Source organism: Micropterus salmoides, unplaced genomic scaffold (assembly GCF_014851395.1).
Source record: "Micropterus salmoides isolate LMB-PRFRI ecotype aquatic unplaced genomic scaffold, ASM1485139v1 Ms_hic_scaffold_2, whole genome shotgun sequence".
Taxonomy (NCBI): Eukaryota; Metazoa; Chordata; class Actinopteri; order Centrarchiformes; family Centrarchidae; genus Micropterus; species Micropterus salmoides.
In genome coordinates this window covers 39,122,671-39,149,732 of record NW_024041150.1, presented here as the reverse complement: position 1 = coordinate 39,149,732, position 27,062 = coordinate 39,122,671, and the positions used below count along the sequence as shown (strand labels likewise).

Genomic DNA, 27,062 nt, shown 5'->3' with positions numbered 1-27,062 from the left:
GACACAATGAAATGTTGTAGATTTACATTTATACATCTTTTTTTATTATTAATGCAGTCTTTGTAAAACTGACCTGTATTTTAATTGTTCCTCTTGCTCAACATCAGGGGCCGTCTCCTCACCTGTCATCAGTTTAGCAGGGATTGACAGACACAAAGGGGGAGTGGTGTTACAGTGTGAGTCTACAGGCTGGTATCCAGAGCCTGAGGTGTTTTGGCTGGACGGTGAGGGAAACCTCCTCTCTGCTGGACCTACAGAGACAGTCAGAGGTCCTGATGACCTCTATACTGTCAGCAGCAGAGTGACTGTGGAGAAGAGACACAGCAACAGCTTCACCTGTAGAGTCCAACAGAAGAATATCAACCAGACCAGAGACACTCACATCCAGGTTCCAGGTAGAAATGATTGATGATGTGATCAATGTTTTAGTTTCAAATAGCTGAAGTCTAGTGTTCAATAAACACCATGTTATTTTGTGTTTTATTGTTTCAGATGATTTCTTTGAGGTCCAGTTCAGTTTGTCCCCCATCACGGTTGGATTGGCTGTTTGTTTGGCTGCTTGCATCATGATCATTTTGTTACTTATCTTTTTTTCTGTGTGCAAATGGAGACAGAACAGAATCAGTGAGTTGCAACTTAATTACAGATTAATGGGACATAGTAATGTGATTAATTGTGTAAATTTAATTTGATCGAAATGTCAGTATTTTTAACATATGTGGTGTTTTTTCTACTTTTATTTACACGTCATTGTCAGGTGTCTTATTTTTGTAGCCCATTAACACCTGATTTTAGACTCATATGCTGTGATGCAAGGACATGACTTTAATTCTACTGCCTGTATTTTCACACAGAGAGCAAGAGAAGCCACAGGAATGAAATGGATAAAGGAGAACAGAAGGAGCGCTTTAAAAGTAACAAACCTGAAGATCAGATTGAAGCAGAAAGAGAGCAGCTCATGATAAATGAAACAGTGACAATGAAGAGTGTGAAGGACAAGAAAGGGGAAAGGGAGACCAAACATGTAAGTACATAAACAGGACATAACATTCAAAGCAAAAGCTCCTCATCAACAGAGAGGCAAACAAGTGCTCCGCGAGGTAACCATGGCAACGGCTTCTGTGTAATTGGCGCGATCCTGTGAAACTGGCCCGCCCGCTGCCAGAGTTGAAATGCATTACATTTTATCAATACACAAAACAACCTTTGCTGCTTTAACTTCCACTGAACTAATTTGAAAGTTAGTAGTTATATTATTTAGTTATAGACTCAATTATTTCATGTTGCATGTTGCACATGTAGCTGTTGAAGTTTGGTAAAAAAAATAATACAAAATAATAATTTTTAAAGGGAGGTTGCGATGGAACAGTGGATCAGAAATTTGTCTTTGATTCCCACTGCAACACATCCACCAAATAAGTTATTGTCATGGCTCCTGCTTTACCATCCATGTTATAATAGAGCCGCCGCCAGTTTTATCAAGGTGTGGGGGGGTCTCAGTATATTTTCCTGCTTTTTTGCCCCAATCGCATACCTGATTAAAACAACACAACAATTAACGAGGTAGAGAGGCAAGAAACAAATGCAATGCTGTTGAAATTTATCAATTGCAAATTCTAATAAAATATATATGCCTAAAATCATGTCTGGATTCTTGTCCCTGTTTCTGTCTCTCCTCTCTTTCAGTTTAAGGAGCAGCAGCTGCAGGAGGAGCAGCAGAGGAGGGATGAAGCTGAGAAAAGAGTTCAGACACTGAAAGATGAGCTGGAGACCAAGAGGAATGAGGTTCATCTTTAGTTTAATAATATAATACATTGATTATAGTATGAAGTCACATTTTTATGTCACAGTAGTCTTATTTGTGTTTTTTGTTACAGATATTAATTTATAGTGTAAAGTATTAAATGTTAGTAAAAAGAACATTTGTCTCTTCTCCTCTCTTTAAAACTTCTCGCTGTCCTTCCAGGTTGAAACCAAACAAGCTGAGCTGCAGCAGCTCCAAGAAGAGAAGCAGAGGAAGGAGAACGACCTGCAGACTGTGAAGGAAGAGCTGGAGAACAATGAGGTTCATGTCTTAATCTTAATCTTTCTGTATTTACTGTGTCACAGCCCAGACTCAGTGAGCCACACAAAGAGGGAGAATACACACCATCAGAAACTTAAGTTCATTGTAAGTCAGTGGTGGTTGTTGTGTTGAGTGGATGTTCGGTGTTGTGAAGGCAACAAAGAGAGAATGAGGAGTCAGCCTAACTACTAAATGGCTCCTTTCATCAGTGAGCAGGAGGAGCAGTGACAGCCAGCCAGTTATATCTGTCGGGGGGAAACAGGATGAATCGTCTCCCCATTAAGAAAGACACTGTGTGCATTTACGCACGAGGTGCAGCAGCATAACCTCATTAATCATTTTAATCTCCCGACGCTCCGACAGGATCGATCAGGATGAACTGACAGCAGCCTCTCTAATCATGGAAGTAATTCGTTAAAGCACAAACACATATAGAAATCTATTTACGCACGATCCATCAGGGGAGCTAACGTCTTGTTAAGAGGAGTCGAGCTCACCCTGCCTACAATCTCCACCGCTGGATTACAGCAACAAGAAATAATGTTGCTCTTTTACTCATGGATTTGTTTTTCTGCTGTTTGATGTTTCTCAGTGTTGGTGAATTATTAAAAAACACCCATTACTTTTGGGTTAAAATGTGTTGTAACGCACGTTACTGAGATGGTAACGGGTATAATATTATTGATTCTCTTTTAGTAATGAGTTATATTACTGTGTTACAGCAATAAGTAATACATTGCTGTAACTGCGTTACTTTTATAACTGTGTTACTCACTTGAAACAAAACTATCCAGGAAACTTTGCCAATGAAATGCAAAATTTCTTCTACATGAGAGCTGAGATTTTTCACTTGTTATTCAGCAAAAGTCATGATGCTTCTTTTTTGAAAGATGGGTGATTGTATAATATGTTCAGTCATCTGTCAGACAGAAGCTGAGTTGAAGACACTGAAGTCAAAGCTGGAGACCCTGGAAATGGAATTAAACACTAAAATCAAAAAGGTTTGTATTTGTATCTTTTCGTCAACAGATTTGGTTTCAGCCACCTACTGGTTTGTTTTCAGTTTAGCTTCTCTGTCTGGGTCAGGAACAGGTCGAAGAGGGTTTGAGACTGGAATGATTTTTATCCTTTTTAAGAGTGCTGTGATTTCCAGTTAGAAACAAAATGACTCTGGGGCTGTATAAACAGTGGAGGACACAAACAGGTGGCTTCATTCAAATGAGTATCTGCTGCCAGTTTGTCGTCGCTGTTAAAACAGCAGTGATTATGGAGAAATGCTTTAATCCATTTAGATTACACGCTGTCCAACCAGTAGATGCATTTTGTAACGATAGAGAACATCAGTAAATCAGTCTGTGCTAAAGATTATTAGCAGTGACTCACAGTGTGTCCACCAGGCTGCCAAAAAGCAACCACAGCCTCGTCTGCACAGGCTCTCAGGCTGGTCAGGTGTGATTCAGTATTCAGTTTATACAGATGCTGGATTACTGGGGCTCATTATTCCTGTGCACCAGGGCCTCCTTTCAACTTCTCTGGCTAAAGTGTTGTTTTAATGTTTTATTCTCTAGATGCATTTTAAATTCTTATTTGATATGATAAAGAACTTAAACTCACAGGATTGAATTTATGTAGAAATCACATTTTCAATCCAAATCAAAGTGTGTTGTTTTTATTGTACCCCCACATTATATATGGAGCCCAGCTGCTACCAAAACAGCAGGAGTGCTTTTCACCCAGTCTGTGCACCGAGGGAGTCACTTACTTCAGAAACTTTCCAATTAGACGCACAAATAAAACCATGATATAGGTTTTATAGTTTTTCTGTTACTGTTGACATGTTGCAGTACATTAACTCAGATATACATTCATAGTTAAACATGTCTCTCATATTGTGTCCTCTTCTCGTTCCTCCCAGTTTGAAGACAAACAAGATGAAGTCCAGCAGCTCCAGGATCAGATTCAGAGGACGGAGACCATCCTGCAGACAGAGGAGGTTCATTATTCTACTGAACTAAAAGTATCAGAGTATCCAAATATTTATAGAGATATTTGGTATCAGTGTCAATGCTCAGACATTCAGCAACACTCATCATCATCATGTGTTGAACATTCAGACCTTAAACCTGAAGGTGTAACGGTGGGAGACAGAACGGACCCAAACGCAACGCTGAGGGTTAGAAAAGAGGTTTATTGAGGAGAAGGGGGTTCGAGGCGAGGGTGGGTGGAAGGAGTGGGTGAGGCTGACGAGGACACGGGGAACCGAGAAGCTGGAGGAACGGAGGGCACTTAGGCTGGAGGCTTGAGGGAGGCTGGCAGATGGATAAGAGAGGGCGCGGAGACTGGGGGTCCAGGCGGGGTGCGAGAGGGGAAGTCGGAGGGCGTTGTGGAGGCGGCGAGAGGAGGAGGAGGCAGGCGAGCGAGCCCGGCTGGCCGAGGTGAGTGAACCTGGCAGGGGGAAACAGAGAGACAGGGTTAGTAGGCAATGGGGACGTGAAGCAAGAGAGAATTTTAGAAAGCGCCAGAACGAAGCGGCGACACCAGGTCTGGAGCTGCAACGATCGAGCGAGGATGGTGTGGAAAGTCGGGGTAGATATACTGGTTGTGATGAGGCTGATGGCTGGCAGGTGCGGCGGCTGGGGATGGAGGTTAACGAGGTGCAGGTGTGGGTAGCCAGCCGGGCTCCGGAGCAGGGAGGGAGAGAGCACACACACAGAGAGAGAGAGGGCACAGGAGAAACCAGAATGTGAGGGAAAGGAGAAACAGGACACTCACCAACAGCCGGGCTGCCACCGCGTCAGGAGGTGCTCTGTGGAGTTTCCTTGTGAATAACAGAAGTTATATTTACATTCAGTGTTACTCACCAAAACACATTGTGTGTGTTTGAGGTCTAAATTTAATTTCACTCAAGTATTTTAAATCCAAAATTGTGAACATCCATGTTTACTACAGCAGTTTCTACACAAATGCTGTCATGAATATTGGATTAACATTCATAAGGTGATACAAACTTAACATGTAACTGCAGGACATGTAAAAGAGAATCTCTTTAACAATTCACTACATCACCTTTAATATTTTGTTCACAACTTGTTTCTGCTGCCTCTCAGTGGCTAAAGGTGCAAAAGAACTGTGACTTTGCTCCATCTATAAAACTAGAAACCTGCTGCTTTTCTTTAACATGAACAGTTAAAAATGCTGCACACGTCAGACCATGAAGTACCTTCCTGTCATGTTTTATTGTTTATAACTCACATACATTAATTGTGAAATTAAAAGTGAAAAGTTCTCTCATCTTCTGTCGTTATCTTCCCTCTCCTCTTAGCTGGAAAGACTGACAGCTGAAGTCCAGAAGCTCAAAGAGGAGAAGCAGAGGAGTCAGAATGATCTGGAGACCAGGACAAAAGAGGTTCATCTTTCATTGATACTGATTTGTTTCCACAAACCTATTTGTTTGTTTTTAGTTTTAAATCTCACAGTTTCTGTTTTATTTTATCTGGTCAGAGGGAAGAGAACAGAAAAGGTGTGTTTAAATACTTTGTGTGCTAAAATCAGGTGTGTTTGAGGCGAAGTCTTTGTTCCTGAACCGAGTTATTAAACTTCAATAATTGTAATCATTTCTAAACAAGTATTAATTGTGGAATTAATTCAACATTCAGTTTATTTGCACAATTTTATTGGTCAGTTTATGTTGTCATGGTACTCCCCTCCCTTGTCTCCGGGCGTTATTAGAATATCCAGCAGGTTGTCGGGGTCACGTAGGATCAGGATTGGTTATTGGCAGAATATCAGAGATATTCTAGAAATATTAATTTAATTATTAATATTAAAATGTATTAATTATCATTAATAAATGCGTGTCACCACCCTGGAATCAGGAACAAATAACCAAATATGAAATCAGTCTAAAAGGATTTGTTCACCTATAAATTGTCAATAATCAAACATTATCATTCAATGATCGGTGAGTTTGAAGAGTGAGTCCGTACACTGGCCGTCACAACCAACTGATGTCACAATATTCAATAACCACAAAACTTCTTAAAAGTATAACAGGATTTATTTATCATAAAGCAAATAAAAACTATTATCTAATCTAAGTCAAACAATCAGACATACAACAATCAACAAATGAGAAGGGAGTGTGTTGAGATGAGAGGGTGTGAGTGTGCGTGACCGGAAAGGGGAAGAGAGAGAGGGAAGTGGGGTGTGTACCCACGTGTGTGAGGGGTTGTCCAACACCAGGTCCAAAATGGCGGCTATTCTCTCAGTAGGTTATGCAGAACTACAAAAATGGCGGCGTACCAGTCATGTGGCGAGTGAGCGTGTGATTACTTCAAGGAAAGCAGGTAAAACAGTGAGATGGTACAAGATAATGTCTGTGGGTTTAATTATCACGGTGAATTACAACGTAACTACACCCTGCCACACAGCATGCACAATGAGTTTTCCTCAATGGGCGGATGCTGACTTTGCTTTGGACAGAGATTAGCAATTGTGTACAGACGTGAAAATAAAGCACAGCAGTATCACAAGTACAAATTCAGGCTGTGTAATGGTGTCCTAACTACCGATTATCAACGAGAGTGTTCACTGGCCTATGCTCGGCCTTTAACTCTGATAAAGGATATGGTCAGCTGACTTAAGTGGCCTGGATGATGTTAACACAGCTGCTTGAGCACGTAAACACAGCAATATCTAGCAGCGGGCCATAAATCCACAATCAACATGAAGCTCAGCGCATAACCAACACAATAATGTCTAACGTTATCTCTCTGCCCAGAAACTTTAGTTAAGCCTCTTATTCAGTTCGCTCTTGGTAGCGACGATGAAAACACCAGTTCTCAATGGGAATGTGTCCATCTGAGGTATTTCTAGGATCGGATCCTGGCGAGGCCGAGATTCCGCTCGGTAGCGGGTTCACGGCGACTATTCCAGCTGCAGCAGCGGGTGGAAACAGTCAATTAACAGGAAGCCTGGTTATCTTCTTCCCAATTAAGCACAGAGTTTTAGTTATCCATCTTCTTCTGTGGGTAATGATCCTTTGTTAAACAACAAGACGACGCTGAAGTCAGCAAGCGATTCGCAGCTTCCGATTCGGCAGTTAAGGGAAACTTACATTGCTGAGCGATTCTCCGTTTTCTGCACCTCTTACTGCTGTGAAAGCTGTTATGCATTTTAGGCAAATTAAGCCTAAACGCTGTCTGAAACACTTTTTTTTAGATCTGAAAAAAGTGCAATTTCACTGCATTTCTTCACATGCAGACCACATTAGACCAGGTCCAGATCCAAAACCACTTTACCTAGAGATCTTAAATCTGGACTAGATTGTCCCAGAGAGGCTAAAGTTTCTTTTAAACACAGTTTCAGATTTGTGAAACCTTAATTCAGTTTGTGAAAATACTTCCATGAAACTTCCATGAAGTAAACCTGGTTGGCCGCGCAAAACAGCCGATCTCATGTCCTGCTACTTGTGATGCATTCAGGCAGCGTCAGCAGAATGGACGCAACCACAAAAACACATCGGGCCATCGGGCCGTAATTATAATAATTATTGACCCTACTGTAAATTCGGCAAATGTAATGCCTGAGGTTATTCCTTTCTGTGTAGATGGTGTCAGTTTGTCCCGGTGTGTTGCAGAACTGTCTGTAAACTGCTCAGTCACTAAACAGCAGATCAGCTGCTGAGATCAGGACTTGATGAACTTTCTGTTGCTGCAGCAGAAACGTTCATTAAAAGATGCATTTTTGAAAGCAGTATTTATTTTATTGTCCTGACTGTTAATTAGCACATGGCTAATGGTAGGGAACATGGTAATGTAATGTTACATGCCATTACAGTAGTCAATGCATTTATAGCTGTAAGTGTTTAACTATGTGTTAAATATGTTCTTATTTATTTGCATAATAAAGGCTCTGGAATTTGACAGACTCAGAGAATCAAAACGCAAGATAATTACAGAGTTTACTATTTCAACAGGGAAACACAAGACAGCAACAGTTTAAACAGTTAGGGCCCGTGTCCACCAAAGTGTTTTTTGCCAGCTGAAAACACCCAGCAGGAAGCGCTAGCGGACGTTTTGAGGTGTAGCGTTTTTTTCCGACTCCTTTGGTTGCTATGGTACATAAAATCCGAGGAAGTGATTACATTTATTCATTTAGCTGACGCTTTTATGCAAAGCGACTTACAATTGCTATACATGTCAGAGGTCGTAATCCTCTGAAGCAACAAGGGGTTAAGTGTCTTGTTCAGGGACACAATGGTGGATGTCTCACAGTGGGAATCGAACCCAGGTCTCCCATCTTATCTATGCACCACCAGCCCTTTTGGTGTGAAGTGATGTTGCAAGTAGTTCTACCTGACTTTACTGGATGTAAAAATGTCAACACAGAGTAGAGTAGCCAACTTGCTCTGTATGAAGACAAAGCTAGAGAAAGAGGACGGACTCGCCGTATGTGGGTTCGGCGAGTACCACCGTTTAGTCCATGAGCTGAGGCTGGACGAAGCCAGTTCCAGGATAGTAACCGTTGCTATGGTGTGGTATTTGTCCCGCCCTCCTCTATTGTGATTGGACAGCTGGGTAAAAAGTGACAGTGACGAGCGCAGCGTTTTCCCCAAAGGTGAACATTTTTCAACTCTCGGCGACCAGAAAACAACGATCAGCGCCTCATCACTCTGCTGGCGTTTTACCAGCTCGTAAAAACGTGGTGCTCCTTTTGCAATGAATTGAAAATAGACGCCCATGTCAGAAAAAACGCTTTGGTGCCCATACAGGGTCATGGCAGACAAGGCTAAAAACTGGAATACTTAATAAAAAATCACAACATATACTACATGTTTTACCCACCATTTATCCATCAAATATCATTTGAAGAACACAAAGTTTGCCTCATATCCTGCCCCCTACTCTGACTCCGATTGGCAAAGGAAAGGAGTACTAACCAATCAGAGGGAGAGTTGTCGAAAGGCTGCAAGGCCAGGTCACTTGGTGTGAAAAAGCATTGAATTATCACCATTTATTCATTTTCACAAATTGAATAAACGTTTCACAAATCTGCAACTATGTTTGATTGAAACTTTAACTTCTGTGGGACTAGTCCAGATTTGAAAGCTCTAGGTATAGTGGTTTTGGTCTAATGTGGTCTGCAAGTGGAGAAAACACAGTGAAATTGCCCTTTTTTCATTTTCACAAATAAAATAAATAAAAGTTTTTTTTCAAATCTAAAAAAGTGTTTCAGGGTGAGACTCGCGCAATTGACACTTTTCACACTCCCTCACGCCATACATCAATTTTCTCACGCATTGGAAAAATGTATGTAACCTATAACTGATAGCGTCAACTCAGCGCGATTATACTCCACCCAGCTGATGCGACACCGACGGACGCTGGGACAGGAATCAAGCAAACCTGCTCTCGCGCAGTTTGTGATCGACTTACGTAGCTGGTCCAGTTTTGCAGTATAAAAATGTATAATTTGAAGTACAGCCTTGCTCTGTTGTTAATGTGAGCTGCACAGAGCTGCTGAAGTTAACGTGTGTGGATTTGTGTTTTCAGTTAGTTTTGTTTTGCACAGGTCTCATCTATAGCCTACAGTCCCAAACGGGTTCTGTGTCTGTCTTATTAAAGGCCGGGGAGATTTTGAAAAATATTGTGAATTGTTATTAAATGATGACGTTATTCTCATAGAAATCTTTCTGGAGATTTCAGATTAGACAGATATGTGGTATAGATGCAAAAAGTGTTGAACATTCAGTCCAGGAGTTTCTAACTGACTTAAAATGAATTAATTTATCCTTGAGGTGAAAAGGTGCCACACAAAGAGGAACTTCCCCAAACAAAGACACAACCAAGAGGGAAGACAAAATCATGAAAGAAAAAGAAATACAGAATTCTTGGAAGCCAGGCATACACCTACTGAACTATATTCTGGTATTTTATATTTTAAATAGTTACCTGCTGCCTGAGTTTTGTGGTTCCGTTGCCATAGCCTAGATAAAATCATTCCCTCCATAAATTGATGCAGAAATGTTCACAGAATTCAGGAAATTAAGTGTTTAATGCAAAAAATTTGAGGAAAACCTAATATAAGAAAGAAATCCAGTCTCTGGTTTTGACACATAGGCCTAGATTCTGGGGGGAACACTCCCCAGTACATGAGTAGGTTGGTCAAATTAAGGCTATCATGTCCGGAGTTTGGCAAATGTCCTGATCACACTGATCTGATTATTGACTTGGCTTTTCATCTACACCGACCTCCAATACCGAATCTCACTCCAAACTAAAGTGAGAAGTTGGCAGCCCTGAGAACTTATTCTGTAAAAGTGTTTCCATCTCTCATTTAGTGCAGTAACTCTTTTCTGACTAAGGCAACGACCTCAAGTGAGCGTAAAAACTTTGTGAAATTAAATTTTTCAAATGTTTCCTTCAAGCTTTTCTAGTGTGATATTTCAAAAGGTGCATTTAAAAACCTTGATGGAAACACAGCTTGTGTGAGTGTGTTAGCTGGAGAACAAGTAACAGTCAGCAGCACACAAAGTAAATAATGTTGAATCCTCATCATGTGTTTTCAGTGACAGAAACCCTTTAACCAGCTGATATGAAGAAAAACACTGAGACAGACTTTTCTTAACTCACATACTTTAATGAGAGAAAAGTTCTCTCATCTTCTGTCTTTATCTTCTCTCTCCTCTTAGGTGAAAAGTCTGACAGCTGAAGTCCAGAATCTCAAACAGGAGAAGCAGAGGAGTAAGGACGACAAGAAAAAGCTGCAGTATCAGCTGGATAGCAGGACAAACGAGGTTCATCTTTCACAAACCTATTTGCTTGTTTTTAGTTTTAAATCTCACAGTTGCTTTTTATTTTATCTGGTCAGAGGGAAGAGAACAGAAAAGTTGTGCTTAAATACTCAATAATTGTAATAATTAATAAACAAGTTTTAATTGTTGAATTAATTCAACATTCAATTCATTTGCACTATTTTATTTGTCATTTTATGTCGTCATGGTACTCCCCTCCCTTGTCTCTGTGCGTTATGAGAATATCCAGCAAGTCGTTACATTTTCGACTAAGTCAGAACTTATTCTGTAAAAGTGTTTCCATCTCTCATTTAGTGCAGTAACTCTTTTCTGACAACAACCACCTCAAGCGAGCGTAAAAATATTTTTGTGAAATTAAAGAAATCTTTATTTTTTATTTTGCTGTGTCCGTCAACATTTTCTAATGTTATACTTCAGAAGGCACGTAAAAAAACCTTGATGGAAACACAGCTCGTGTGTGTGTTAGCTGGAGAACAAGCAACAGTCAGCAGCACACAAAGTAAATAATCAGGGCCCGTATTTATCAAACTTCTCAAAGTGCCATTTTAGTCTTAAGTGCTCAGAATTCACGAAATTTACTCCTACTTTCAAACTTAAGTATAAAAGCAAGTTATGAATTTTTTAAAGCTGAGAGTCACTCTGACTCTCCGGGTTATTTAAGACGACTCCAGAGGTCTCTCAGGTGGTTAGGAGCTGCCAGTAGGGCTTGTGATGGCGCTGTGGAGACATGCGCAAATCTTTCAGGAGAGGAAGAATGTTTCTGAATTATTTGACGATGTTAATGGGCATGACAACTTTTTATAACAGAATCAACTCTGGACAGGTAGTTGTGATATGTCGATATGAAGGGCAGCCCTGCTAGTAGTCTGTTGTTTTCTTTTTTAAACACCAACATGTTTCTTAATCATGAAGAGATCTATTTTTTTACAGCATTTAACGGCACTTTCCTTCTGCTTTTCGCCGCCTCTGCTCTGCTTTTTCTCTTTCCATCATTCATCTGTGCATTTTTCTGCACACTGGACGGCCACGCACACTCACGCACTGAGTGATGACAGAGATCAAACCATCAACTTAAAAGCGACCGGCATGTCTGTTGGTCTACAGGTCTGAGGGACTGTGGTTGCCCTGTGACAGATTTAACTTTTATATTCTCTTTTACAAAAGTCTGGATGTGATATTTGACGTGCGCACCCTCGCGAGAGAGGTGAGAGAGTGAGACGCGCCTGTTGTGTGGATTCGCCTGCTATTAAAAATCTTGCTTTGTCATGGCTGCCGCAGATTAAGTGGATAATTAACGGCGGGCCAAACATCCCTCGGTCCGACAGTCCGTGAGTTTAATCTCCACAGCGTCTTCTTGTTTACAGTGTCGTTGGTCAGTAGCGCACAAGACAATAGGCTTCACTAATGGACCAATGAGCAAACATGTGCAGGTAGTACTCATGGGAGTTGGAGTGTCATAGTGTCACATAGCAATTCGTTCGTTATTATTGTTAATGTTAAACCCTGATTATGTCACTTACAGCTTCACTCATTGTCACACGTTTCATCGTCTTCCCAACAACACCCCCTGTAATCTGACAGATGGTTCATGCAAATAAATTCACAGGAGTAGAAGGTGCATTTGATGGCGCTCATATAAAGATCAACTTTCTTTAATTTATTAATGTGTATTATTATCTTGAAAATTCTTTATTGTTAAATGTGTGTTGAATATAAACTCCTCTCAGGATTTTCACCTTTCAACGTGAATTTATCTGAGAATATTCTCCAATAAGGAAATCTCTTCAGTGATTGGTCCTTGGCAAAAAAGTCATCCAAAATTTTGTTTGCGGCACAGCAAAGTGTCGAGAATCAACTCTGAGACTGATACACTCAAATTAGGACTGAGATGCTTGATAACTAACTTTTAAATGCAGCTTTGAGCCAAGAATGTTTTTACTCTTAAGTCAGTTCTTAGCAGCGTTTTTATGAGTAAATCTGAGAAGCTTGATAAATGCGAGCCCTGGAATCCTCATCATGTGTTTTCACTGACAGAAACCCTTTAACCAGCTGAGATGAAGAAAAACACTGAGACAGACTTTTCTTAACTCACATACTTTAATAAGAGAAAAGTTCTCTCATCTTCTGTCTTTATCTTCTCTCTCCTCTTAGGTGGAAAGTCTGACAGCTGAAGTCCAGAAGCTCCAACAGGAGAAGCAGAGGAGTGAGGACGAGCCGAAAAATCAGCTGGATACCAGGACAAAAGAGGTTCATCTTTCATTGATATTGATTTGTTTCCCCAAACCTATTTGTTTGTTTTTAGTTTTAAATCTCACAACTTCGCCTTAATTTTTATTTATTTAAACACCGTCTTCTAAGATGAGAGAAAAACATCCACTGACTTTTCTTTTAGGTTTTCTTACTGAATTATACACTTCTTTCTACTCGCTATTTAAGCTTCATTTTACTTTGAGTTTATTAACGTGGTAAACAACAAAAATAACAGAAACAGTTATAACCTGTGAATTACTCTTACATCAAACAAGATGTGTCAGGGTGGGTTTGCTGGGGCGATGGGGTCTGGACCCAAACACAGATGAAACCGGCAGACTGATGCTGTTTAATGATTTATTGCAAATATTAGCTGACATGCATGAAGGTGGAAGCTCTGAGGAGTTAATGGAAAGAACATGTCCTGATAGAGAGGAGTCATGCAGAGGGCTCGGGAGGAAAGTTTGAAGAGAGGGACTGAAGAGCAAACTGTCACAAGATGTGAAGCCTTTGATCCACCACATATACAAAAAAACTTCTGGTTATCTCGGGCTTATTCTTCACAACACTGATATGCTTATGCTTTCAGTTACTAGTGACTTCATTTACACCAGATCAACCAACAGAAAATAATAATAATAATAATTGTCTCCCTGACTGACTGCCAGGTGTTCATGAAAACTCTCATCAAGACAGCTCAGACATCATTCTGAATCAGTTTTACTTGTTGTTATTTCAATAAAAGTCTGTAATTATAACCAGAGAAGCAGTATCAGAGTAAAAGTACTCAGTGCAGTAAAGTGTCCCCACTGACTGTTTTTGCTATTAATTGCAAAGTGAACCATTTTCTTTCCTTTTAAATATATATTTTTATATTATAAGGTATAGTTTAAAATTTAAAATTAAATTCCTTGAATGCCTAAACGTCATTCACAAACTATACTATCCGACACATTGACGTTCTTTATGTTTAGAGTCTGTTTGAGGTCAAAGTCCCTGTTGGACGTTTCTTATAATAAATGTTATAAAACTCCAAATTAGAGAAATTGGAACAGACTTATTTGGGTTTTAGGAGGAGCTGCTGAAACATGCTTCCATCATTCACAGATAAAGAGCAGATCATTGTATTTATTCAGGCTTTACAGCAAAAGTAATGTGTCATTTTCAGTAGACTACTGAAACATGTCATATTTTGAAACAGAAACACCACTGTACTGAGTGTTGCTGGTGTAACAGATCAATCACATTTCCTCTTATGTTAAAATGCTTTACCGTCATTAAACTTTCCCGAGAAGAGTAGCCTTCTGCCAGGGTCAGTGAGGAAGCACAGGAGGAGCCACCAGCGGTTTCATCTGCTCTTTGGACACAACAGTTGCCTGTGTTTTCATATCACTGTAAATGGACTTAATTTTCTTTTTGACAGCATCAGTGCTCTGCTGCATGCTGGATCTGCGGGAGAGATCTGTCCGCTCTCTCTTTAATCTCCCCAGTTAAGCGTTATGTGGATTTCTCGATAGAGGTTACAAACACCTACAAACAAGTTCTATGATAGTTGTTGTTTCTGCTCCATTTTCAGTTTATGTTTCATTTAAAAAACAACCAAAAAACAGCTGGTCATTTTTCTGCACACTGGACGGCCACGCACACTCACGCACTGAGTGATGACAGAGATCAAACCATCAACTTAAAAGCGACCGGCATGTCTGTTGGTCTACAGGTCTGAGGGACTGTGGTTGCCCTGTGACAGATTTAACTTTTATATTCTCTTTTACAAAAGTCTGGATGTCATATTTGACATGCGCACCCTCGCGAGAGAGGTGACAGAGTGACAGAGTGAGACGCGCCTGTTGTGTGGATTCGCCTGCTATTAAAAAGCTTGCTTTGTCATGGCTGCCGCAGATTAAGTGGATGATTAACGGCGGGCCAAACATCCCTCGGTCCGACAGTCCGTGAGTTTAATCTCCACAGCGTCTTCTTGTTTACAGTGTCGTTGGTCAGTAGCGCACAAGACAATAGGCTTCACTAATGGACCAATGAGCAAACATGTGCAGGTAGTACTCATGGGAGTTGGAGTGTCATAGTGTCACATTGCAATTCGTTTGTTATTTCAGTCTTTTGACAAGACTACAATTTTTCAACACGCCAAAGGGGCTAGTGGGAGTGACTGTGTTACCCGTCACGGCCGAAATCCACCCGCATTTGGCGGTTGTTAATGTTAAACCCTGATTATGTCACTTACAGCTTCACTCATTGTCACATGTTTCATCGTCTTCCCAACAACACCCCCTGTAATCTGACAGATGGTTCATGCAAATAGCGGCTTCACAGGAGTAGAAGGTGCATTTGATGGCGCTCATATAAAGATCAACTTTCTTTAATTTATTAATGTGTATATCATAATGTATTATCTTGAAAATTCTTTATTGTTAAATGTGTGTGAATATAAACTCCTCTCAGGATTTTCACCATTCAACGTGAATTTATCTGAGAATATTCTCCAATAAGGAAATCTCTTCAGTGATTGGTCCTTGGCTACATTGTCATCCAAAATTCTGTTTGCGGCAGAGCAAAGTGTCGTGAATCATCACTGAGACTGATACTTAAGATTTAATCCTACACTTCACTCAAATTAGGACTATGATGCCTGATAACTAACTTTTAAATGCAGCTTTGAGCCAAGAATGTTTTTACTCTTAAGTCAGTTCTTAGCAGCGTTTTTATGAGTAAATCTGAGAAGCTTGATAAATACGAGCCCTGGAATCCTCATCATGTGTTTTCACTGACAGAAACCAGCTGATATGAAGAAAAACACTGAGACAGACTTTTCTTAACTCACATACTTTAATAAGAGAAAAGTTCTCTCATCTTCTGTCTTTATCTTCTCTCTCCTCTTAGGTGGAAAGTCTGACAGCTGAAGTCCAGAATCTCAAACAGGAGAAGCAGAGGAGTGAGAACGAGCTGAAAAACAAGCTAGAGACTGAGAAAAATGAGGTTCATCTTTCATTGATATTGATTTGTTTCTACAAACCTTTGTTTGTTTTTAGTTTTAAATCTCACAGTTGGTGTTTTATTTTATCTGGTCAGAGGGAAGAGAACAGAAAAGGTGTGCTTAAATACTCAATAATTGTTATAATTAATAAACAAGTTTTAATTGTTTATTAATTCAACATTCATTTGCACAATTTTATTTGTCACTTTATGTCGTCATGGTACTCCCCTCCCTTGTCTCTGTGTGTTATGAGAATATCCAGCAAAGTCGTGAGTTACATTTTCACTACGTCAGAACTTATTCTGTAAAAGTGTTTCCATCTCTCATTTAGTGCAGCAACTCTTTTCTGACAACAACCACCTCAAGTGAGCGTAAAAACTTTTTTTGCGAAATTAAGTTTTTTCAGATTTTGCTGTGTCCATCAACCTTTTCTAATGTGATACTTTACAAGGCAGATATTAAAACCTTGATGGAAACACAGCTTGTGTGTGTGTGTTAGCTGGAGAACAAGCAACAGTCAGCAGCACACAAAGTAAATAATGTTGAGTCCTCATCATGTGTTTTCAGTGACAGAAACCCTTTAACCAGCTGATATGAAGAAAAACACTGAGAAGAGAGAAAAGTTCTCTGATCTTCTGTCTTTATCTTCTCTCTCCTCTTAGGTGGAAAGTCTGACAGCTGAAGTCCAGAAGCTCCAACAGGAGAAGCAGAGGAGTGAGGACGAGCCGAAAAATCAGCTGGATACCAGGACAAACGAGGTTCATCTTTTATTGATATTGATTTGTTTCCACAAACCTATTTGTTTGTTTTTAGTTTTAAATCTCACAACTTCACTTTGATTTTTCTGTATTTATTTAAACACCGTCTTCTAAGATGAGAGAAAAACATCCACTGACTTTTCTTTTAGGTTTTCTTACTGAATTATACACTTCTTTCTACTCGCTATTTAAGCTTCATTTTACTTTTAGTTTATTAACGTGGTAAACAACAAAAATAACAGAAACAGTTATAACCTGTGAATTACTCTTACATCAAACAAGATGTGTCAGGGTGGGTTTGCTGGGGCGATGGGGTCTGGACCCAAACACAGATGAAACCGGCAGACTGATGCTGTTTAATGATTTATTGCAAATATTAGCTGACATGCATGAAGGTGGCAACTCTGAGGAGTTAATGGAAAGAACATGTCCTGATAGAGAGCAGTCATGCAGAGGGCTCGGGAGGAAAGTTTGTGGCTGAAGAGGGACTGAAGAGCAAACTGTCACAAGATGTGAAGCCTTTGATCCACCACATATACAAAAAACTTCTGGTTTTCTCGGGCTTATTCTTCACAACACTGATATGCTTATGCTTTCAGTTACTAGTAACTTCATTTACACCAGATCAACCAACAGAAAATAATTGTCTCCCTGACTGACTGTCAGGTGTTCATCTCTCTCTCTCATCAAGACAGCTCAGACATCATTCTGAATCAGTTATTTTTTAATTTTTGAAATTATAACCAGAGAAGCAGTATCAGAGTAAAAGTACTCAGTGCAGTAAAGTGTCCCCACTGATTGTTTTGCTATTAATTGCAAAGTGAACCATTTTCTTTCCTTTTAAAATATATATTTTTATATTATAAGGTATAGTTTAAAATTTAAAATTAAATTCCTTCCAATGCCTAAACGTCATTCACAAACTATACTATCCGACACATTGACGTTCTTTATGTTTAGAGTCTGTTTGAGGTCAAACTCCCTGTTGGACGTTCTCTTATAATAAATGTTATAAAACCAAATTAGAGAAATTCAAACAGACTTATTTGGGTTTTAGGAGGAGCTGCTGAAACATGCTTCCATCATTCACAGATAAAGAGCAGATCATTGTATTTATTCAGGTTTTACAGCAAAAGTAATGTGTCATTTTCAGTAGACTACTGAAACATGTCATATTTTGAAACAGAAACACCACTGTACTGAGTGTTGCTGGTGTAACAGATCAATCACATTTCCTCTCATGTTAAAATGCTTTACCGTCATTAAACTTTCCCGAGAAGAGTAGCCTTCTGCCAGGGTCAGTGAGGAAGCACAGGAGGAGCCACCAGCGGTTTCATCTGCTCTTTGGACACAACAGTTGCCTGTGTTTTCATATCACTGTAAATGGACTTAATTTTCTTTTTGACAGCATCAGTGCTCTGCTGGATGCTGGATCTGCGGGAGAGATCTGTCCGCTCTCTCTTTAATCTCCCCAGTTAAGCGTTATGTGGATTTCTCGATAGAGGTTACAAACACCTCTAAGTCATCTGACTTGAAGTTCTATGATAGTTGTTGTTTCTGCTCCATTTTCAGTTTATGTTTCATTTAAAAAACAATCAAAAAACAGCGATTAAAAGCCGTTTAGCTGGGCGAGATGAGAAAAGTGTCATTGGTTGCTAGGTAGCAGACATAAAAATTGATAACCGATGTTGGATTGAGTATTTAGGATTTTAAGATAGGATTCCTAAAGTTAGTTAGGATTTGCTTCTGTAACACCAAATTGAGAAAAATCCTATCTTAGACCCGTCTTATCTGAACTTAAGACTTCTGTAATACGGCCTCTCTGTCAGACTGTCACTTCCTGCAGTAAAACACTGCTGAAAGATCAACATCAGTGTGTGTGTGTGTGTGTGTGTGTGTGTGTGTGTGTGTGTAATAATGAGCATACAGCATTATTACACCTAATAATGTTTTGTATGTGTTTTATATAATAAAAGGTCTACTCATGAACTAACCTATATTTCTCTGATTGCCTAAAAGTGATTCTGGTTTTTATTTTCTTATAACATGTTGGATTCATCAGTTAGTAGTGTGCTGGTTTTTCCACCTGAGTAATCCCTCTCCAGTATATTTATAGTCTAAAGTTCTCAGAGTAAACAGATTAAACCTGGGCAAAACTGTGTGCACATTAAAAGGTAATAAATCACAACCTCCAGCCAATCAGGAATGAGTTTCCATCCAGTCCAGAATATTGTGTACACTAAATAAAACAAATTGTCTCTAATCTTGGGGACCAGAAGAAAGGAAGCTAAAGAAGAAGTGAAGAAGCTAAAGGAGGAGCTGCATGTTTTTTAACCTGAAGTTTTGTTATTAATTGTTATTCAATTATTGTTTCACTTTCTTTTAATGTTCTTCACAAATTATTAATCTGAAATCAAGAGAAGTCGAACTACATAAGAGCAAATCAGAGACACCAAATAACTGGCAAATAAAAATATGACACACACACACACACAGGGATATAAGCAGCATATCAAAAAGCTACTTTGTTGATTATTCTTGAATGATTAATCTGTGTGTGTTGTCTCCCTGAACAGGGCGGTACCAGCTCAGCCAGTCAGAGCTCGAAAGGACATGTCATCAAGGTTGAGGTCGAGCAATGGAAAAATTGTATCCGTCTCAAAAACACATCCAGTGAGGTAATGGTGTTTGTGTGTGGATGAACACTGTGTGAGTGATATATGTGTGTACAATACGTATAGCATTGAGTTATCCAAGAGTAAACCGGAATATTCCAATATCAATATTTATCAATATCAAAGCTAATGAACTGTTATTTTACCCAGAATGCATTTTGTCAACACAACTGATTTAACTCATGCTGTAACGTTCATTTTTTAGTCTCTTTCTCCAATCTTACCTCTCATGGCCAATTTCCCTCCTGTAGGACCAAGAACTGGGAGACTGGACGTTAAAAGTACAAATCACTGACAAAGAACCCATCTCATACACATTTGAGAAACCATTCAAACTCAGTCCTGGAAAAACTCTCACTGTGAGTCTTTATTTGTTTCTCAATTTATGTTGTTGTGTCATCGTCATTCTTTCTTCCTTCTGCCTCAATTGTTCAATTTCTAATTAAACTAAAAGAAAATTATATGGAAATAATAATAATAAATTGTAACTTTGATTATTTAATGGGTTTAAAAATTCTGCTGTAAGTCTGTGGTCTTTGCATTTTACAGGTGGGGGGCCCAAATTATATTAGTTATAATAAAACTGACCAGGTGTGGGAGGACCTGAAGCCCTGGAGCAATGGAGACAACCTGCAGGTCTTCCTCATCAGCAACTCTGGAGAGATCCAACATATCTCAGTTCATAGCGAATGAAAGACAATAATGAGCCCGCTGTCACACTATTTTTATCTTAATTTACCTTTTTGCTCCTTTTAACTACAAAAATCTCCCCATTTAGCTTCTTTTATCACCAACATGAAAGGACCGTGATAAAAAGTTACCATCACACCAAAATGCTGAACAGTAAATAGTGCTGTAATCCAGCAAACCTGAAAACACTGAACATTAAACATCAGGAACAGCACGACTCAGATCTTCCTGTGAAAACACATGTTGTAGTGACGTCCAGTGAACACAAGGTCACATCACGTCCGGATCTGGAATCAACAAAATGAGACCTTTTTATTAAGGTTGAATCAAACTTTATTAAATTTCTCTTCTTTATCTTCAACAATTGAAAACATGTTTTATCTGAAAACTGAACTGCTATAAAGACAAAGAGTAAAATAAATTAAACTCTAAATCAAAATGTGAGCTAATGTAACTCAGGAACTTTGAGTATTTTTGCTGGATTGAATATTTTTGAAAATGTTTTATCCTTTTACAGTAATTACTGTATGTCACAGTTATCTTCTGGATGGAGTTTCCAGCCCATTGATTTTATAAATCCTCAGACTTTACATTTCATTTTTATTTTGTTATTCTCTGTTTTGTAGGAATTCAATGTATATAAGTATGTATAACAATTTGTTCTTGTCTGCTCTGAGTTCTGATCCTTGTTTTAGTCTAACAAACTTTTGTTAACTGAAATTACAAAATATTTTTGTCGTATTTGTTTATTTGACTTTAAAATATGTACATAAATTATTACCTTGCTTTTTAGTTAAACAGTGGCAGCAGCTGCAGGAATTGAACATTATTTACAATTGTAAATTGCACCTTTTTAAGGAATGCTGATCATAAATCTCAGTGAATCTAAGAATTCAGAAACCATGTTGAATGTGAGGTTCACCTTTACAAAGAAAATAATAATATTCACAAAGTACACAGATAACAGGTCACCTGGTATACTTTAACACCAGGTTTCTTGGCCAAATATTATTTGATGGCAGGAACAAGAAGAATTATTTGGTTGGAAAATTGACACAGAAAATTAAAGGTAATGTTAAACACTCGCTGATGTCTTCATATTTAATATTAAGTAAATGCAAACAAATCTGATGTGTGAGTCTTTAACTTGATTTAGCAGAGCTGAGTATTTGGCACAGAAACATGTAGTTTAGATAGACATAATGATCCGTCATGAAACAAACAAACAACACCAAGAATACAGCAGCAGTCCTGAACCTGTTTGGCTTTTTACCCTTTAAATTGAAGCAAATTCATGTTGTGACCCTGAATAAGCAGCTCAATAAGTTCACCAGCAGTGACCATTCAACCAACAACTTAGTTCAATAAGTTCTTTGTGTATTGAGCTCAAGCCAGCGAGTGTTTGATATGAATGAATCTCTCAGCTGGAGATCTTTAAGCTACACATTTTTCTCATATACTGAGCTTTTGTTTTGTTAATCAAAATTAAATTAAGAAAATTCAATGCACAACTTGTATTGAAAATTTGCTGATTTAACTCTCAAAATACTTACGAAATACTTAATACTTGTCAAAATACTTGATATGAAAACTGTTGAGAGTCTTGAGGTAAAATGATCCAGTACTTCACATGAAAAATAATTAAAATTGTGACCCTTTAAGTTGGGAACCACTTGCAGAGAGCCGCGCTATCGGCTTGTTCACCGTTCTATTCTACTCTTATTTTATTATCAGTTTAGAGTTTGCTCTTCTATTTTGGGTCGGACTGACTAAACTAAAAGGCAGGTTATGGAGAAACACAGCAAAATGTTTAACAGGTGCAAATGTGAATGTTAGACAGACTAACTTTATATTCTGTTCCTCCTAATAAACATTACTCAAGACACAACTTACCCTTCAAACTATCCAAACCATGAACTCTGTGTTGTTTCTACAGAGCCTCCTGAAAGACTACATTTTCTCATGTGGTTTGTGTCTGAAGCTGAAATTATCTTTACCTTTTCTGAGTGTGAGAAAGTCACTGCAAGCATGAACACGTAACACTGAAAACGGTTTGAGATATTTGCATTAAATATGTGCTGGTTTGCCTGTCAGACAAATCTATTTTCCAGCACATTGGTAAGAGTCAGATGGATATTTTGGTTTTATTGGGATAATATACCAAATGGCCAGATATTTACAGAACGGTTTATCAAAATATGTTTTTGTTTTGCGTGGATTTATTCGTATGTCTGACAGACCTTTTCTTCTACACATAAAAAGAGAATGATAAAATATACTGAAAAAGACTTTCTTGCCATAATATCTAAGAAACAGTGTGTAAAATGATGATCTAACTTCTAAGGGCGAGAAAAATGATTTGGCATACAGGAAACGTGTCATTTTGAGCAAACTGTTGTTAAAGATTAGCCAACACCTTAGAAACACTCTTAACATAAAACACATAGATACCTATAGATATATTATATTCACTAGCTAACATTGTGCTCTAGAAAAGAAACTTTCAGATGATAAATAATTCAATACGGAGAGTTTTGAACTTTTACATTTTACAAATTTACTTCGTCTGCAGTTGACAGGTATAAAATAAACAATAAATAATGTTTTTATATATTTTTCAAGAATGTTTTGTACATTTTATTAAAGTATGGTAATAATAATTGTAACATTACTATTATTATGTGAAGAGCTGCACAGACAATAGAAGATATCTTCTGTAACACCATGGCAGCATTATCAATATGTAACAGTTTGTTTCTGAGATGATGTAGCATTTCTCTGCCAGCAATGAATAGTTGAGCTATCCTCCACTGCAGGTCTGCTAAAATTAATTTGAGCTGTTTAAAATTTAAACAGTGTTTCACCTCTGACAGCCAAGCAGCTCTCTGGTGATCTGACTTCATCAGACCTGTTAACACTGTGGATGATCATGTCTCCTGTAGAGCTGTTCCTGATGAGGAGGCCATCTTTATAGAAATCAGCTGGGAGGTGAGAAGAAGTCTTCTTGTTTCTGCAGCGCAGAGTCATCACAGGAAGAGCAGGACTCTCCAGGATCACAGAACCAGCTGAAAAACAAAAGTCTTCAAAACTGAAAGTGTTCGCTGTGGAGATTGAAATCTGTTTAAACTTGACAAAACCATCTTTTAAAAAAGCTGTAAATCAACATATCTATTAATGTTCACAGTTAATCTCATGGATTTAAAGCAGTGACTTTTTATAGAAATGTAAACATACCAGTGACAGTGATGTTCACAGTGCTGCTTCTCTCTCCTCCTGTAGTCTCACACCAGTATTCTCCACTGTCGGCTGGATAGGCTCGTTTAATGGTGCAAGATCCTGTTGGCGTCTCTTTATTATCACATACTTTAATAAACTCCTCAGTGTTCCTGATCCCTCTCAGCTGAGCGGAGCCATCAAGACCCTCACAGTGAAAAGAGACGGACTCGTACTGAAAGACCTGCAGTCTGTTTGGAACAACATGAAACCTCATGTTGATTCTGTAGCTGGAGAGAATGATGTAAAGAAAATGTTTAAAAAATAGTTTGTATGATTTTCTCTTTGTCGCTCACCACTTTGAGTTTAATGTCTCTGAGTTTGTGTTTATAGCAAGCAAGATATTTTCTTGCTCTTGATATTGTGGTGATATGGTTGTGTCTGTGTCTGGTTAAACATTCTTCCCTCTCAATGATAATAATGTCCCTCTGGGTGTCTACAACGCAGTGTTTGAAAAAAATATTACAAACTTTTCTTTAGATACAAGTAGCAGTACTCCAATGTAAGTATACTCCATGAGGAAATCCTACATCTGTGAAAGTCTTATCAACATGCTTAAAGTATCACAGGTAAAAGTCCTTATTGTACAAGAATGTGATATTATATTACTACTACATTACCACAGTATTATACTAACCTAAAGCTGTAGTGTGCCAGCAGCATTTAATGTTGCAGCTGAAGGTGAAGCTAAATTTAACAGTTTTATATACTTTTGGCTTATTTATTCTTTAACAACACATAGTAAAATCTTAATATATACAGTAACTTGCACCAACAGGTGCCAAATAAATGTGGTGGAAGTTGTTACTGAAGTTAAGTAAGAAGAATATAAAACAGAAGTAATCAGGAAATATCAGACAAAAATATTGTGTAGCTAATTTCACAGAAAGCCCCAGATGTCATTTTTTTATGTCCCTGTGTCTCCTTTTATCTCTCTGAGGCCTGATAGATGTAACACAAATTGCTAAAAGGTCCTGTTCTTCCTCCTGTAGTAAGACAGTGAGCCTATCAAGATGCTGACACAACAAAGAAACATTGTTATTGTTCCTGATAGTTTTGTTTGCAGCTGTAATATTTTATACTAGTGATCAGTTACCTGGCAACAGGGTCTAAGTTCAGCAAAGACATTCAACGTGAAACACTGGTGGCCGATCAGCACTAGAGAGCACTTTCACACTTTCTATGGAAAGGTTGCCCATTAGAGCACTGCCTTTGTTTTTTTCCCCCAAACACAGGGGCACCTATAAGCACCACATCACAGTGTTTGCACATAGGGGCACCTTGGAGGGTAGGCCTACAGCATCACAATTTTTCTGTTGAAAGGTGCCCACATGTTGGGGAACTCTGATTATTATCCTTTTTTATTTAGGCTATGAAAGGGGCATTTTGGGGTCATTTTTTTCTCATATGGGGGAAACATCCACATTCTGACATGAAACTGAGTTTATTCATGGAAACCAGACAGAATCACAATGTTTGGTTTAGATTTCCACGTGGCCACATGTCATTCATATAGGCTAGTTTGTATTTAAATACATTTATTTTCTTTGCATGTTAGATTTTATGTAATTATTCTGCCAAACCTGATAAATAAAATAAAAGTGCTTTAAATTATGACTTTATTGTAGTTACCTTGTTGTTACACTTAAATCAATAAATAAAAATATGGGTTACTGTATATTTTTATATTCAGAATTGTCACCGTCCACATGCTTTTTGTTTCCCTTCATATAAATAAAGACATTTGCAGAAAATGTCTCTAGAATGCAGGAAATTAAAGGTTTAATGCTCAAAATCTTCTAAGGTAGGACCCCCAGACCCCCCAAATCAAATAGCCAATTTTATCAATAATATTTCTTCAAAATTGCATTAGGGTATCTTGTTGTCTTGTTCTCATAATAATTTTGTGCATTCTCAGGTCTGGTGGACTAAGGGTTTTGTCACACAACTAATATGAGGCCTTAAATGTCCCCACCACTTTCCAATACAAAGTGATGCCCTTGTGTAATCAGCTGCGTCCACATGGTCCTAAAGCCTTTATTTAAGTTGAGCTTGTTTCAATAGTTTTTATTTAAATTTGTTTTGTTAATAGGCTATAGACTAAATATAATTACGGAGGTCCGGACCTGGGTGACCTGGTAGCTGGTTACGGCCATGCCTTTTTAAAGTACTAGCCTCCTTCCATAGTGATCAATGGCTGTGATGCTGCTAAGTGGTTTATTAGAGGCTGGTCCTGTTTGTATGTGCGTGCATTAGCAGGGCGGCCTTGGTGGATTATACAGTAGACTGTTATGGTGGGCCGGTCTGGATCAAAGTCCAGGGCAATTTTTTACTCCCAGTCCGTTCCTGTGGGTAAACATGGAAGTTGCATTTGCATTTGCAATTTCAAACTAAATTTACTGCGTGAGCAAGTTGCAGTTGGTAAACCAGAGTTAAAATCAAAGGTTTTCACGTCCCTCGGTGTCTTTGCTGCCAGGTGGCCGACCCCCGGCGTTTATACAAGTCGCTGCTGATTGGGGTAAGACCAGGGCTGGACTGGCCATCGGGCATTTCGGGCATTTGCCCGATGGGCCGACGTGCTTTGTGGGTCGGTACATACTTTAATTAATTATTTTATTTTTATTTATTTATTTTTATTTTTTGTCTGAACGGCCTATAAACTCGCACATCGGGCATTTTCTTCTTTTGTGGGCCGATGTTTTTTTTGTTTTTGTTTTTGCAACGGTATAAACTATTAAAGGTGGTGGATTGGCCAATTGTTCATGATCGACTCTGGGCTGGACCAATTATAGCCGAGGAGGTCAGATGCATCCTCCCCCTTCAACGGATCAGCAATGAGCAATCACATATTATTGCTGCTGAACAAAAATGGAGAACAAAAAACGTAAAGGAGGCTCCGAAAAAATTAGGGCCAAAAAGAAACTAGCCCTTCAGGCAGATGCTGCCAAATGTGCTAAAATATCACAGTTGTTTGGTGGTGGCTATAGTGGAGCTTCCACTTCAGTAAAATTAGCAAGTGATGGAGGCCAGCAGGTTGAAGAGGGAAAGGGGAAGCAGGAGGAGGAGAGACCCGAGGCGGCCGCCGGTCCAAGTGGCAAAACTGAACTTGAGGTAAGAAGTTATGAGCTGCAGTCTATATCTGGGTCAGATTATAAACCAAGTTTAGGTGCAGCCTCTCTCAACCCGTAAATAAATGCATCCATCGATGATCCGGTTCTAATCTGCGCTCATATAGTTTTTTTTCTCTCTCTCATCAAAACCGAATATGTTCATCAGTGGTACAGACAGTCTACATCAAGCAGAGAACCGTTTGTGTGCATTTTATTTTGTGATTTCACCGGAACGAATAGAGTCTCCGACTGCGATGAAGCGCGCGTCCGAGTGAAGAATGTGCGCGAGCCACAATGAGTAACACAATATTAACAATCTAGTAACTATTATTAACTAACAAGAAACTCTGATTAACTAGTAAGTAATAGCGCACAGGTGAAAGTGGTACTTCACTATTAATTAACTAATCAATAACTACTATTTTTTTAATACCTCC

General features: G+C 38.8%; 2 protein-coding genes and 1 pseudogene across 4 annotated transcripts in view; all 3 read left to right on the top strand.

The window, feature by feature from the left end:
- The window catches only part of LOC119912537, a 452,474-nt pseudogene extending 450,262 nt beyond the window's left edge, over positions 1-2,212 (top strand).
- The window catches only part of LOC119912524 (trichohyalin-like), a 729,783-nt gene that overhangs the window by 600,170 nt on the left and 102,551 nt on the right, over positions 1-27,062 (top strand). For all 3 annotated transcript variants that reach the window (XM_038731751.1, XM_038731752.1, XM_038731753.1), the window contains exons 16-18: positions 13,032-13,127; positions 16,026-16,121; positions 16,782-16,877. In XM_038731751.1, the coding sequence (XP_038587679.1) occupies positions 13,032-13,127; positions 16,026-16,121; positions 16,782-16,877 (288 nt within the window). The remainder of the gene's footprint in view (positions 1-13,031; positions 13,128-16,025; positions 16,122-16,781; positions 16,878-27,062) is intronic.
- Positions 2,944-4,496, top strand: LOC119912551 (testis-expressed protein 9-like). The gene is made up of 2 exons (XM_038731792.1): positions 2,944-3,066; positions 3,981-4,496. The coding sequence occupies exons 1-2, from the start codon at positions 2,956-2,958 to the stop codon at positions 4,257-4,259; spliced, it is 390 nt and encodes a 129-aa protein (XP_038587720.1). The 5' UTR covers positions 2,944-2,955; the 3' UTR covers positions 4,260-4,496.